The sequence below is a fragment of the Zingiber officinale genome, chromosome 4B (assembly GCF_018446385.1).
Source record: "Zingiber officinale cultivar Zhangliang chromosome 4B, Zo_v1.1, whole genome shotgun sequence".
NCBI classification, from domain to species: domain Eukaryota; kingdom Viridiplantae; phylum Streptophyta; class Magnoliopsida; order Zingiberales; family Zingiberaceae; genus Zingiber; species Zingiber officinale.
In genome coordinates, this window is record NC_055993.1 from 102,980,729 (window position 1) to 102,996,004 (window position 15,276).

The 15,276-nt window shown below is 39.4% G+C and overlaps 1 protein-coding gene across 1 annotated transcript; it reads left to right on the plus strand.

The window, feature by feature from the left end:
• Positions 1-2,078: 2,078 nt before the first annotated feature.
• LOC121975818 (uncharacterized membrane protein YuiD-like) lies at positions 2,079-4,332 on the plus strand. The gene is made up of 5 exons (XM_042527701.1): positions 2,079-2,412; positions 2,561-2,717; positions 2,970-3,020; positions 3,814-3,906; positions 4,046-4,332. Exons 1-5 carry the CDS (start codon positions 2,264-2,266, stop codon positions 4,103-4,105), a joined length of 510 nt encoding a protein of 169 aa, XP_042383635.1. The 5' UTR covers positions 2,079-2,263; the 3' UTR covers positions 4,106-4,332.
• The last annotated feature ends 10,944 nt before the right edge of the window (positions 4,333-15,276 follow it).

Genomic DNA, 15,276 nt, shown 5'->3' on the forward strand with positions numbered 1-15,276 from the left:
GCTTGAGTTTTGATGTTTGACAATATGAGAGGAAGGAGTCAAATAGGTCACAATTGATAAGATATTTGACAATTTATGAAGATTGCTAGTGTAATTGTCTATATGGGATATTGTTAGTCAAAAGTTGATCAGAAGAGTCAGGTAGGTCAAGCTTCTCTAGATACTTGATTGGGAAGTCCTAACTGTAGGTTAGGCAAGGGCAAGACCAACGGGCACCTGGTGTGAGAAAGTCCCGATGAGTGAAGTCAGACAGTTGAAAAGTCCTGTGAGTAAAGCCAGGTGAAAAACCTTAGTGAGTGAAGCTAGGCAGATGAAAATCCCGGTGAGTAAAATCAGGTGAGAAACTCCTAGTGAGTGAAGCTAGGTGGAGAAAAGTCGTGGTGAGTGATGCCAAGCATGTGGAAATCCAAGTGGGTCAAGGTTGACCGGATACTTGGTGTGTGGAAGTCCAATGAGTCAAAGTTGACTGAACACTTGACACGAGGAGAAAAGTTTAAGTGAATCAAAGAATTGACCGAACATATGGTGATGAAGTCCTAATATGTTACGGTTGACCAGATGTTGGTTAAGGGAACTCTAGACTTGAATTAAGTAAGTTAGGGTTGGAGCAGTCGATTGGGCAGTCGATTGTTCCTAAGTTAGTCGATTAGATAATCAATTATGAGATTCTTGTGAGAATACATAAAAGGTCTGAATCAATTGGTTCAATCGGACTTAATCGATTGACCAATCAATTAGGATAAGTTGTTGCAAGAACAGAAGGCGACAAAATCGATTGACCAATTGATTCTAGCCATGTTAATCGATTAGGCATATGTTTTTGTCAAGAGAAAGTGAATTGATTGAGGCAATCGATTGGGCTAATTAATTAAGGTCTTTTCGTGAGTGAACAGAGAGTTGCAGAGTCGATTGGGTAATCGATTAAGGCTATCTGAATCGATTGGGATGACTCACCAATCGATTAGGGTTCAAAAAGAGTCATTCTGTAGGTGCGCAAAACAGTCGGATGACGTGACAATCGATTAGGGAAAAGCTGAATTGATTTGGAGGCATTGAAGAACCCTAGAAAAAGACTTTCGTCGAGATTTGAAAAGGAGAACTCTCCACCTTCCTCTCTGGCATTCATCGCCGGTTCTTGGGAGTTTAGGATTGAAGTGCTGTTGCATTTTCAAGCTTACAAGAGGATTCTACATCCACAAGCTAGAGACTAAGCAAGAAGAAGTTTTTCACTTGTAATTTTACATTTACTTCTTGCATTGTATTGTATTCTTGTTGAGAGTGTTGTACGAGATTTCTTCATCTCTGTATTGTTTCGAGAATGAATATTTTTTATAGTGAAGAGTGTGTTCTTGTGTGGATTCTTGGATTAGTCACCTCGTTGAGGTGAATACCAAATAAATATTTTGTGTTAGCATTAAGAGGTGTTCACTTTAAGTATTTCGCTGTAAATCATTATAGACGAGCGAGAGAACTATTTTCCTCTCCTCTAACTTCGAAGTGTCCCAACAAGGAGTACGATCCGACGATTATCACCCTTATTGCAGTGTCCTGCTCGTGCGGCTGACCAGCAGACTTCACTCATTTAGTCGTCCACATGGGTTTCCTAGGGCTCGCATGATAGCTTACGTGGACCTTCCACCTCCATGTCTAAATAAGGTTCAGCAAAGGAAAGTAAATGCATGATTTTCCTTTCCCATGCAAAGACAACTCTCTTCTTTCTTCTGAAGCTCTTTCACTTGTGCACGTTTGCGAGACCTTTGCTTCAGCGGAGTGGTCACGCTGACAATGTCAACTCCATATCTTTGGAGGAAGAGGGAGAGAAACCGAAGTTGGTGAAAATAACACTCAATGAAAAATAAAATATTATGGAGTGAAATTCTGCAAAGAATTGAATGGTGAAGGTAAATTTTGCAAGAATTGGATGGTCAAAATGAACCCTTAAATAACTTTACCGATCCGTTTCCAACGGAGGTACGATGTCAAGAAAAACAAGCCTATCGTATTTTACAGTTAATTTCCTTTTTGTTCCATTTCTTTTTTTTAAAAAAAAAATTATTTGCTGTGCAATAAGAAGTAGATAAGAACCGTGCTCTTGAAGCAGAGTAACGAAGGAGGTTGCGCCTTCCTCCGAGGCGAGGTTAAGGTTTGGCTTGACGTTGGACGACTCGTCGGAGGGAGAAGCCCTGAAGCACCAACAAGCCATCCATCCCGTCCCATTACAGCCGAGCCCCACCGCAGGTGCTGGATCGTGAGAGCAGACGAGATGGACGAGGTGTTAACCGCCGCCGACATGGCAGCATCGAACGCGTCGGTCGGGCACGGTCCCCCGCCGACGCTTTCCTCCAATATCCCCCTCGTCTCCGCGGTTCTCGCCTTCTCGGTCGCCCAATTCCTCAAACCCTTCACCACCTTGTTCGTCCCTCACCTCCCCCATTCAAAAATTCCAATTTTTATAATAATTTCGGAAGCTTCTATTTCAGATTTTCCTTGCATATCTATCGAAGTTGCTTTCAATATTTATTCCTTTGTTATCTTTCATACACTTATACATGAAATGCAGGTACAAGGAGAAAAGATGGGACTCTAGGAGGTTGCTTGGTTCAGGTGGAATGCCTTCCTCACACTCAGCTACCGTGGCAGCTCTCGCTGTGGCTGTAGGTCTACAAGAAGGGATAGACAGTACTTCATTTGCACTTGCCGTAATTTTAGCATCCATTGTATGCACTTCTCTGGATTCTACAGGCTTTCTGTTGGATTAGTTGATCATATCTTGTCTGATTACTTGTTTATATTATGATTACTTACATTATCTAGCTCCTGTTTGACAGAACAGTTTTTCCCAGATCTTCCTTTTGCAATCTACATTTCATCTCATGTTGATATTATGATATTTGCAATTTACAATGGTATCTTTGAACTTGATATTGTCAATTTTTCATTCAGTTTCCAATCTTGTTGGATTGTTTCAGGTTATGTATGATGCATCAGGAATCCGATTGCATGCTGGTCGGCAAGCTGAGGTAAGTCTATTAAGATAACTTGCATTCTGTTTGTGGAAACCAAAACGATTTTCTGTTTTTGGGAAAAAAAATTATAAAACTATTTATGTAAACAAACTAACTGGCACATTTGTTCTATGTTCTTTCAGAGGACGCTTAATATTCATGTTTACATTGCGAATAAAATGCTTGTATCTTTCTTCTTGTCAATCTTTGTACCTATACATTTGAACCTTTTTCTAATAAAATATATGGCCATTAACTACACTTGATTTGATGAGGTGTAGAATGAGCTACCTAGTTATTTTATCATTGAAGATTTGTCAAGAATTCAAGATAATATATAGATACTACAAAGCGTTCTCTGGTTGCCACTTAATAATTGGTGTCGTATACATTTGCTACTTGCAAATTCTTTACAAGAGATTTGTTACTGCCTTATTATCTCAAGTATAAATTGTGCGATAGATTCCTGGATACACAACTCTGTAGCCTCGTCCTTCTCTTATGTATTTCTCATTTATTAAAATATGCTCAATAAATAAGTAGTTAAGGCTAATCTTTCTTTATGTAATTCTCATTCTTGTGGAACCTTGTGAACTTTTTGATGGTAATCATAAGTTATATCCAGTATATTTCAAGACTATATTGCATTTGAAGTTTTCCCTCTTGCTCTACTACATCCACGCAATCTTATTTTACAAAACTCCAACTATGATGTATACTGTCGTATCTATCCTGATTCTGATACACAACAATGCTTGGCAAAAAATGCGCTGTCATAACTTAAATCTCTGTATGGTTATTTATGCAGTTGCTGAATCAAATAGTATGTGAGCTACCACCGGAGCATCCTATATCCAACTTCAGGCCTTTACGTGAACCTCTTGGACATACTCCACTCCAGGTACTCGTCATGCGCATGCATTTGTAATACAAGTAAATGTCTAGAATAATAAGAATCTATTTGCCTGCTTCTGTAATCACACGAGTTATTACGATCACACTATAGCTGGCTTCTGTAATGACACAAGTTCTTGACACAGGTTTGTGCCGGGGCCCTACTAGGCTGTATACTATCCTATCTCTTGAGAAGCTCTGTTTAGGTTCCCTAATCTAGCACAAGTCGGAACTGGCTTTCTATGAAGTTACCTTTTCCACAGCCACCAGGGCAGATCTTATGAATGCATCTATAGAAAATGTAGGAAGCTTTCTTCACAGTGAGTTTGCCCATAGATATTTGTATTCAGGAATTCGTTTATATTGCTTATGAAGACCTAGATTGTTCGGTCAGTTTACATAAACATTTCCATAAGCATTGACTGTTAGTCCACATTTGTCACACTGACTATTAGCGACCAACTGCTCTCCAACTACTCTTCAATCTTCATAATTGACCGTCAACTCAACTGCAAACCCTGTTCCAAAATTCAAGTTGTATGCTGCTCAAGCTTTGTCCCTCATCAATGGATCCACCACCAAACTCCTCCGTTCATGTTGTAGCTGATGAAAACACCACTAATCACTTCACAAATCAGATCCGCCTTTTCTCAAGTCACACTCTTCTCCGTCCATCTTCGCTGATTTCCATACTCCATCCCCTATTCCCCTGCTTTTGATCTCCAACCATCACCAGACCTCCCACCACACTGTTCTTCATGATTCAAGCTGCCGCCGGCGTCATCCTGTGCATCTCCGTTCATTCTCAACAACCTGCTCGTCCACGCGGTGGACGCCCAGCTCTTCTGTGGACCAAGGTGAGAGGTGGCTGCTTGCGTCTCTGTCGGGACGGTGGCTGCGCGCGCGCTGGAGGGGCTGGGATGGGCGGATAGCTTCGACCTGGCAGTGGCATCGGCGACAAGTACGGGGAGACTATGCCTTTGCGTCGGTTAAACGGGAGGCTGTTCGCCTTGGTGTGGCTGCCGGTGAGCACGCTGGCGGTGGCGAGTGCGTTCTTGTACCTGACAGCGATGAAGGTGGATAAGAGGAACTGGAGGGCGGCGGAGTGGGTCCTGGGGAGTATGATGACCGGCTGCGATGTGATGGCGGCGGACCTTGGCAATGATGAATCTATAAGGTTACGGGTTTCGGATCTATACAACGATTTCATCAACATTATAATATTTCCAAAAAGCTCCGAACCAAACAAAGCAGTAGTCCACAGAATTAGACAATCAATTCATCGAAAAGTATGGAAAAGTAGAAGTCTAAAACAAAATAATCAGAAATTCTACTAAAGATACAAGATAAGCTTAAGCCTCTCATTATATGAATGATTCCAAAAGAGTGTGAAAGCCATACAATTAAATTAAATAATAGTGTTATTTATTAGATGATTAGTCAGTCTAGTCGCGCCAATAATAGAGTTGAGGGTCGAATAATTCGGTGGACCCCGGCTGATTGGCCTGTCCAATTAAGATAATAATATAGTTGACTTTGTCACCAATCGAATGGTGAAGTTAAGTCTAGTCATCTAATTTCAATCTTAGGCTATTTTAATCAAAATTATTTTTAAAACAACTCTACTTTATATTTAATTTAATAATTTTAATTAAAACATTATTTTAGAGTGCTTTATACTTTATATAACAGTAAATTATTGAATCACATAGTTTAAGTTTCTAATTATCTAAATTGCATAAGTAACTTTGAAAATATCCAATTCACATACCAGATGCCTATTTTGTCTCTTTCCTCATTCCCTTTTGCTCACTAAATTGATTACTATAGTGTAGATTCAGTATGTTTTTGTGACCAATAACAACAAGATAAAATTAAGTTTTATCTAATTGGTGGGGTCGATTATATGAATTATTTTATATTATTGAATTCTATCTCTTATTATATCATTATCTATATTTAAATAAATTTTATCTTACTTTATTATTACTAATTAAGTCTTTTTTGATTTTTTTTTTCTCATTTGATATGTGTGTTTGTCATAGTTTTACATTGCTTAACTAGAGCATTTATTAATCTTCTAAATACATATTCGTAAATATGTACCATCTTAAACGTGTTTCTCGAATTTTTTCTTTAATAAATACAACTCTAACTTTCTCACTAATAATCTTATTTCTTATTTTGTCCATCCTTGTATGTCTACACATTCACCTTAACATCCTCATCTCTGCAACTCTTATCTTCTGCTTATGTGCTCGAGTCATAGCCTAACATTCAGCTTCATATAGTATAGCAGGTCTAACTGTGGTTTTATAAAATTTTTCTTTAAGTTTTAGAGATACTTTACGGTTACATAAAACACCCGACACTCTCCTCCATTTCAACTATCCTGCTTGTATTCTATGTAAGACATCTCTTTTAATCCCTTCATCGTTTTGAAAAATGATTCTAAATATTTAAAGCTCTCGGTTCCGGGTAACTCGTCATTTCCTATCTTAACAATTATCTTATTACGTCTAATATTGCTAAATTTAAATTCTATATTTTCTATCTTTAATCTACTAAGCCTAAAACCTTTCCCTTCTAGTGTTTCCTGCCAAGATTCTAGTTTAACATTTACTCATTCACGTATTTATCTACCAAAATAATATCATCTGCAAATAACATGTATCACTGTTAGGACCGAAAAGTAGCTAGAGGAGGGGGGGTGAATAGCTCGTCGCGTGCTTCGTGGTTGACGTTGCTTGTTTCTTCAAGAATGCGCAGCGGAAATACAAAGGAACAACATACAACGCTAACACGGTTGGTTTACTTGGTATCCACCTCACAAGAGGTGACTAGTCCAAGGATCCACACCTACACACACACTCTCCACTAATAAAACTCTCCTTTATGGTAACTACCAAGGGCGGAGAAGCCCTACAAGACTCAATACAAGAAGAAAGGGAAAGGTAATGAAATACAAGCTTACAAGCTTACAATGAGTGCAAAAACCCTAACCCTAGTTTCTTCTCCTTGCTTTGATCCGCCTCTTGACTTGGAAGAACCTCCAAGAACCTTCAAGAACTGGCGATCTCGAGCTTGAGAAGAGCTGTGGAGGAGCTGGTGAAGACCTGAAATGAATTGGTGAAGTGATGCCGAAGACAACGCTCGCATGCGGCTCAAATACGACGCAACGGTCGGATCCCGATCGATTCGATTATTCCCAATCGATCGGGGAGACTTTGGATCGATCCACGGATCGATCCAGAGCGCCTCTGTGCTCTGGAAAAACGCCTGGATCGATCCATGGATTGATCCAGTGCTTATCGCGCGAGGCAGCAGCGTCTCAATCGATCCACTGATCGATTGGGACCTCTGGATCGATCCACTGATCGATCCAGAGGCTCTCTATTCGCTGGGAAAGGCCTGGATCGATCCACTGATCGATCCAGCTCTTGGTTTTTGCCCAAAACCAAGTCCCAAGCCTCTCAAACCAACATCCGGTCAACCTTGACCTGTTGGTACATCATGCCTAGCATTGGTCACTCCTTTGACCTGCTAGGACTTCCCACCAAGTGTCCGGTCAATCCCTTTGACCCACTTGGACTTTTCTCTTCGTGCCAAGTATCCGATCACTCCCTTGACCTACTTGGACTTCCCAACACCAAATGTCCAATTATCCTTGATCCATCTAGATTTTCCCTTGCTTGGCTTCACTCACCAGGACTTCCATTCTGCCTAGCTTCACTCACTAGGACTTTCCATCTGCCTAGCTTCACTCACTAGGACTTTCACCTGACTTCACTCACCAGGATTTCCTTATACCTAGCTTCACTCACTAGGATTTTCCATTCTGCCTAGCTTCACTCACTAGGACTTTCACCTGGCTTCACTCACCAGGATTTCCTTCTACCTAGCTTCACTCACTAGGATTTTCCATTCTGCCTAGCTTCACTTACTAGGACTTTCACCTGACTTCACTCACCAGGATTTCCATCTGCCTAGCTTCACTCACTAGGACTTTCACCTGACTTCACTCACCAGGGTTTCCTTCCAGTCAGGTATACCTACTTGACTCTTCTTCATTCACACTGATCAGTCCCTAATCAGAATCTCCCCATTATGAACAACTGCACCTGCATTGTCCATGTGTCTACATGTATTGTCAAACATCGAAACTATGACCAAGACTCAAGCTTGGTCAAACCCGTCAACCTTGACCTAAGGGATATTGCACCAACAATCTCCCCCTTTTTGATGTTTGACAATACCTTTAAGTTTGGACCATTCTGAGTTAAGCTAATCCCATAGCCTTAACTCTCTTCATGCCAAAGTATGAATGTTGATTCCCTTCATTCTCCCCCTATGACCTCCCTCATAGGTAATGAAAGCCTAACTTAAACCACACATTCTCCCCCTATTGGCACACATCAACCCATCTTTGTGTACACATCAACCCGTGCCTCAATTTTGGGCACACTTCAACAAAAGCCCCATTGTTGAAAACTCTCCCCCTGAAGAGTTGCTCATCGTTGTTCACAACTTCACTCGTTGTGACCCACACGATAATGAAGGACCCAATCCCTTCATTTTCAAACAATGCTCATCCTGGAGCATTAACATGGTCTAATGACCCAAATGAAGGTCCCATACCCTTCATTTATCCTTAACCCTACATTCTTCCTCAATGTAGGCAAATGCCCATCCTTGAGCATTATCCACTTAACGGAAGGTTAACCACCTTCCAAAGTTCATGAAAAATAATTTTCATGCCTTTAAAGAGTCTCTCCCCCTAAAGACATGGTGGTAACTTCTGTCATTGCACCAACAATGACTTGGAATCCCTAATCCTTTAGGAAACCCAAATTTAGAAGCTTTGAGGTTTAAATATTCAAAATTTGAAACAAACCTCACCCTAGACTTCAATATAGTCTTCCTTAACCAATCCATCCTTGTTTTCAACATGAAAACACCATTTTTATGTATACAAATGTATTTTGAGGGGTTTGGAATGGTTACGTAGACTAAAACAGATTCAAAATGCTGAAATCAGGCCTTCCCAGCCAAAATCAGCACCTTGGATCGATTGGAGTTGGGTTCCAATCGATTGAACCTTGCTGAATCGATCCACTGATCGATTCAGGCCTTGTGGATCGATCGCCTGATCGATCCAGCAAGCTTCTGTTCGCGAGAAACTTGCTCCCAATCGATCCACTGATCGATTGAGACCCTCAATCGATCGGTGGATCGATTGAGGTCTGATAGTTGCTGAAAAATGATTTCAGTCACCTTCAGAGGCCCCTAGAAAATTCTACAAAAATTCAAAAATCATGAAATTTCGTGTAGACATTGTTTAGGGTATACTTTATCATGGAAAAATAGTTTTCTATGAAAATACATCATATTTTCAAAGATTGACACAAGCTTGAAAACTTGCTAAAACTTGAGCGTTTTCTTCAAGTTTGTGTCTAGCTATTCAATGGTGATTACTATCATAAGATAGCCTTCACCAATGTTTTCCAAAAACCTTTTAAAATAATTTTCAAAACCAATATCCCATCACATTCCTTGGGCTTAATGCATATGACTTGTACATTAGCTTTCCCAATGATGGAAAACACATAACTATGTGTTTTGATGACTCTAAAACTCAAAAGAATGCACTAAATCAGCATCTTGAGTTTTATTCATCTTCCTAACATCTCACTTGTATCTAATGTGCACTAAAACACATACAAGTCACCTTATAGTCCTTGTGAGATGTGAGATTTTGGTTTTGCCCTATTCTAGGGATCATGCATATCTATCTAGGCATTTTAGAGATATTAGACATCCACCTAGGATGTCACTTGTTAATAAGTGTTGTTAAATGTCATTTGTCCTTAATTACAAGGAATTAAACTTAATGCATGATTATGTTATGGCATACATCAAAAGGAAATAATTTTTCAAAAGAAAATATCCTATAACTACATGATGTATAAATGTCATGACATGGTATTTTTGGATTTTTCATGATAAAACATGAATGCAAAAATAGACATGATGTCATGGCATACGATGGGCAAACAATCATTGCAAGGTTTAGCATAAATAAAATATACCTAGATTTCCTATCTAAGTATCCTTAACCACTTAGCTATTTCCACTTGTTTTAACTTAAAACGTTAAACCTAGATTGCCCTAAATGCTTCAAAGAAGTGCCAAAACCTAAATTGACATTTCTATTTCTCTTGATTTGTTTATGCCACTTAAAAATTAAGCATATCCTCAAATGTTGGCATATTCCATTTTTCCTCAAGAGTAAACACGTAAATCAAGGCCCGGATTGTCTTAAATTTCTAAGAGAATACCAAAATCCCAACTTGGTATTTCTCTAAGTTTTCTCAATTTATGTCATTTAAGATAAAATCAATTTTTCCACAATTAGGCATATTTTACTCTTTCAAAGAGTAAATAATAATTCCATTTCATTTTCAAAGGTTAACAAAAACCTTGAAAATACTCCTTGAGTGTCAATTTCTTCAAAGTTTGGTTAACTACCTTTCTTCTTAGAGTTGACACTCTCTAACCCATCTATGGGGTAGAGAAGATGCTCCTAGGAACCCAACACCTATTGGTGCTCCTTGGATGCTCTAGGTACCCACTAGGGATAACTTCCCTAGATACCTTCCTAGTGACCTTGTTGGGCTTCTTAGAAGCTTTGGTCACATTTTCTAGGTCAACTCTAGGGATAGCCTCCCTTGTGACCTTGTTAGTGACTTTCTTAGACTTCTTAGAAGTCTTAGTCACTTTGGTTGCAAAGATACTTCTAGGGATATATTCCTTTGTATTTTTGGCTTGCCCACTAGACTTAGGGCTTGTTCCATAACTATATGGAACCCTATGATAACTAGGCACATCCTTTTTGGCTTTGGGTTTATATCCCAAACCTCTATGGTCATTGGATGACTTTTGTACCCCTAAACTTAGGTTATGCTCATTTTGCCCTAATAGGATATTTTTCATCCTTTTTAGGGTCTTTTCAATTTTATCAAGCCTTGACCTTAAGGCTTGATTTTCTACCATTAAATCCTTAGATTTTGGTTTTTCATTAAACCCATGAACATTTTTATTTCTAGGCTCATAACTAAAACCCTTAGTTTTCTTACCTAGATTTTCATCTACCTTCCTAACCCTAGGTGTGGTAGCTTTAGCATAAAAAGTTATATGTTTTTCCTTAACACTATCATGCTTCCTATTTTCATGGTAAATAGCATTAAAATGATAGAAATTAGAACTATCATGCTTTTTACCATAACGTAAAGGGGTAGGCTCAATAAACGTTACCTTCTTCTTTACCTTGGAGGCTCCCCCTTGACTAGTACCTCCTTGAGCCTTGACTATCTTCTTCCCCTTGGGGCATTGACTTCGGTAATGCCCTTTTTGTTGACACAAGAAGCACACAATGTGCTCCTTGCTCTTCCTTGTCCCGGGGGTGGTCTCCTTGGGCTTCTCCTTGCCCTTTTGTGTCACTTGACCCTTCTTCTTGGCCAAGTTGGGACACTTGCTCTTGTAGTGCCCACTTTCCCTACACTCAAAACATATTATATGATTTTTATTTTTAATTGAAACATTTATACCTTCTTGTGTAGGGATGACATTTTCTCCTTTTGATCCGGAGGTAGAAGCTTTCTCTTCATCCGAAGATATTCCTCCATTCGATTTTGCTTGACTTGCGGAGGTGGAAGATTCTTCATCATCATCTTCTCTTGACCCGGATGTGGAGGATTCTTCTTGCTCTTGCTCCGGTGTCAATGAAGATTGCTCCCCCTCAATCCTAAAGGTGGAGGCTTCACCTTCTTCTTCATCCTCTTGTACATGAAACAAGGAATATGCTCCTTCCTTGCTCTTTTGATTACACTCCTTTGAGGATGAAGCTTCTTGGACTTCCTCTTCTTCGGAAGTTCGCTCAACTTCGGAGTCCTCCTCTTGGTCTTGCTCCAAAGAGTCACCCTCTCTGGATTCTTCTTGCTCTTGTACAGTGGAGGGGATCTCTTCATGAAGCTTGGTCAATTTACTCCATAATTCCTTTGCATCTTCAAATTCTCCAATTTTGCAAAGAATGATGCTTGGCAATAGATTGACCAAAAGCTTGGTCACTTTGTCATTTGCCTCGCACCTTTTGGCTTGCTCTTGGCTCCACTTGCTCCTCTTGAGAACTTTGCCCTTTGAGTTTTTTGGAGCTTTGAAGCCTTCCATTAGAGCAAACCATTGCTCTATCTCCATCATAAGAAAATTTTCGATTCTTGATTTCCAAGAATCGAAGCTTTTGGATGTGTACGGTGGAGCCACCCTCGTGTCGAATCCGAGCCCATCTCGGAATTCCATTGTAGAAGTTGAGCTTTTGAATTTCTTTGACTTTGACAATTTTGCTTCAACTTCTTCACCCTCTAGCTCTTCTTGTTGTGCTTGACCCTTCCGGCAATGATTCCGGTGAAGAGCGACCTCGCTCTGATACCACTTGTTAGGACCGAAAAGTAGCTAGAGGGGGGGTGAATAGCTCGTCGCGTGCTTCGTGGTTGACGTTGCTTGTTTCTTCAAGAATGCACAGCGGAAATACAAAGGAACAACATACAACGCTAACACGGTTGGTTTACTTGGTATCCACCTCACAAGAGGTGACTAGTCCAAGGATCCACACCTACACACACACCCTCCACTAATAAAACTCTCATTTATGGTAACTACTAAGGGCGGAGAAGCCCTACAAGACTCAATACAAGAAGAAAGGGAAAGGTAATGAAATACAAGCTTACAATGAGTGTAAAAACCCTAACCCTAGTTTCTTCTCCTTGCTTTGATCCGCCTCTTGACTTGGAAGAACCTCCAAGAACCTTCAAGAACTGGCGATCTCGAGCTTGAGAAGAGCTGTGGAGGAGCTGGTGAAGATCTGAAATGAATTGGTGAAGTGATGCCGAAGACAACGCTCGCTTGCGGCTCAAATACGACGCAACGGTCGGCTCCCGATCGATTCGATTATTCCCAATCGATCGGGGAGGATTTGGATCGATCCACGGATCGATCCAGAGCGCCTCTGTGCTCTGGAAAAACGCCTGGATCGATCCATGGATTGATCCATTGCTTATCGCGCGAGGCAGCAGCGTCTCAATCGATCCACTGATCGATTGGGACCTCTGGATCGATCCACTGATCGATCCAGAGGCTCTCTGTTCGCTGGGAAAGGCCTGGATCGATCCACTGATCGATCCAGATCCTGGATCGATCCAGCTCTTGGTTTTTGCCCAAAACCAAGTCCCAAGCCTCTCAAACCAACATCCGGTCAACCTTGACCTGTTGGTACATCATGCCTAGCACTGGTCACTCCTTTGACCTGCTAGGACTTCCCACCAAGTGTCCGGTCAATCCCTTTGACCCACTTGGACTTTTCTCTTCGTGCCAAGTATCCGGTCACTCCCTTGACCTACTTGGACTTCCCAACACCAAATGTCCAATTATCCTTGATCCATCTAGATTTTCCCTTGCTTGGCTTCACTCACCAGGACTTCCATTCTGCCTAGCTTCACTCACTAGGACTTTCCATCTGCCTAGCTTTACTCACTAGGACTTTCACCTGACTTCACTCACCAGGATTTCCTTCTACCTAGCTTCACTCACTAGGATTTTCCATTCTGCCTAGCTTCACTCACTAGGACTTTCACCTAGCTTCACTCACCAGGATTTCCATCTGCCTAGCTTCACTCACTAGGACTTTCACCTGGCTTCACTCACCAGGGTTTCCTTCCAGTCAGGTATACCTACTTGACTCTTCTTCATTCACACTGATCAGTCCCTGATCAGAATCTCCCCATTATGAACAACTGCACCTGCATTGTCCATGTGTCTACATGTATTGTCAAACATCGAAACTATGGCCAAGACTCAAGTTTGGTCAAACCCGTCAACCTTGACCTAAGGGATATTGCACCAACAAATAACATGTACCACGATATTATGTTTTGATTGTGTGCGGTAAGCTCATCTATAATTAATGTAAAAAGATAAAGACTTAGAGCTGATCTTTGATGTAATCCTATCTTTATTGGAAATGCTTCAGTTACTCCGTCTTATACTCTGGTTGTTACGTCTTCGAACATATCTTTAATTAGTTCAATATATGTTATGCTAACACCTGTCGTTTTTTAGAATTTTCCATAAATGATTTTTCTAAGTCAATGAATATTATATGTAGATATTGTTTTTGCTCTCGATATTTCTCAAATAATTATATAAGAAGATGTATATCTTATATTGTCGACATTCCAGGCATGAACCTAAATTGATTTTCAGTCACTGTGGTCTTATTCCTTAATTTTTTTTATTATTTTTTTCTAAAATTTCATGGTATGATTCGTTAGTTTAATATCCTTATAGTTTGTATAATTTTGTATATTTCTCTTATTCTTATATAAGGGAACTAATCCTCCATTGATCAAACATGTTTTTCGTTTTCAATATTATGTTAAATAATTTTGTTAGCCATTCAATATCTTGTTTTCCTAAGCACTTTCATACCTCTATCGGAATATTATCCGGTCCAATGATTTTTCCATTGTGCATCTCATTTAAAGTTTGTTCTACTTCTGAAGTTTGAAATCTACAATAAAAATTTAAATTTCTATGCTCATTTGACCTATTTAAATTACCTAAGTTAAGTTGGTCACCTAAACCTTCATTAAAAAGTTGATGAAAATACCTCTTCCACCGTTTTTTTTATTTATTTATCATTTACTAGTACCCTATTATATTTATCTTTAATATATTTAATTTAGATAAGATTTCTTGTTTTTCCTTCTCTCACTTTAGTTATTCTATAAATGTCTCTTTTTTTTCTTAATCTAATTTTTGATATAATCATTCAAAAGTTTCATTTTCAACTTTTTTCTCGACTATTGTATATTTTTTTAAGTTTTCTTTATTCTTACAAATATATAATTTCTTATAAGCTATTTATTTTTTCTTCACTTTCTCTTGTACTTTCTCATTCCACCATCAAGATTCCTTATTTAGTGATGCATGTCTCTTTGACTCATCGAGTGTACTTTTAGTTACTATTTTTAACTTTGATACCATCTTATCCCATGCCGTATTAGAGTTACCATATATTTCACATAATGCTTGTACTCCTATCTTCTCGTTAAATATATTTTGCTTCCCATTTTTTAACTTCTACCACTTAATTCTATGAGTCATATATATTTTATTTCTATTAATATTATTTTTGAGGCGTATATCCAGCACTACTAACCTATGTTTCGCTAGGGATGACTTTTCAATTTTTACAAATCTTTCTATCCTTCTTTCTAACCATAAGAAAGTCAATTTGTAATTTATTATTCTCACTTTTGAACGT

Bases quoted from the DNA above. Each gene is read 5' to 3' on its own strand.
- LOC121975818 (XM_042527701.1), top strand. From the start codon at position 2,264: ATGGACGAGGTGTTAACCGCCGCCGACATGGCAGCATCGAACGCGTCG. The intron at 2,718-2,969 runs GTATGCACTTCT...GGATTGTTTCAG, and splicing joins CCGTAATTTTAGCATCCATT to GTTATGTATGATGCATCAGG. The intron at 3,021-3,813 runs GTAAGTCTATTA...TTATTTATGCAG, and splicing joins ATGCTGGTCGGCAAGCTGAG to TTGCTGAATCAAATAGTATG.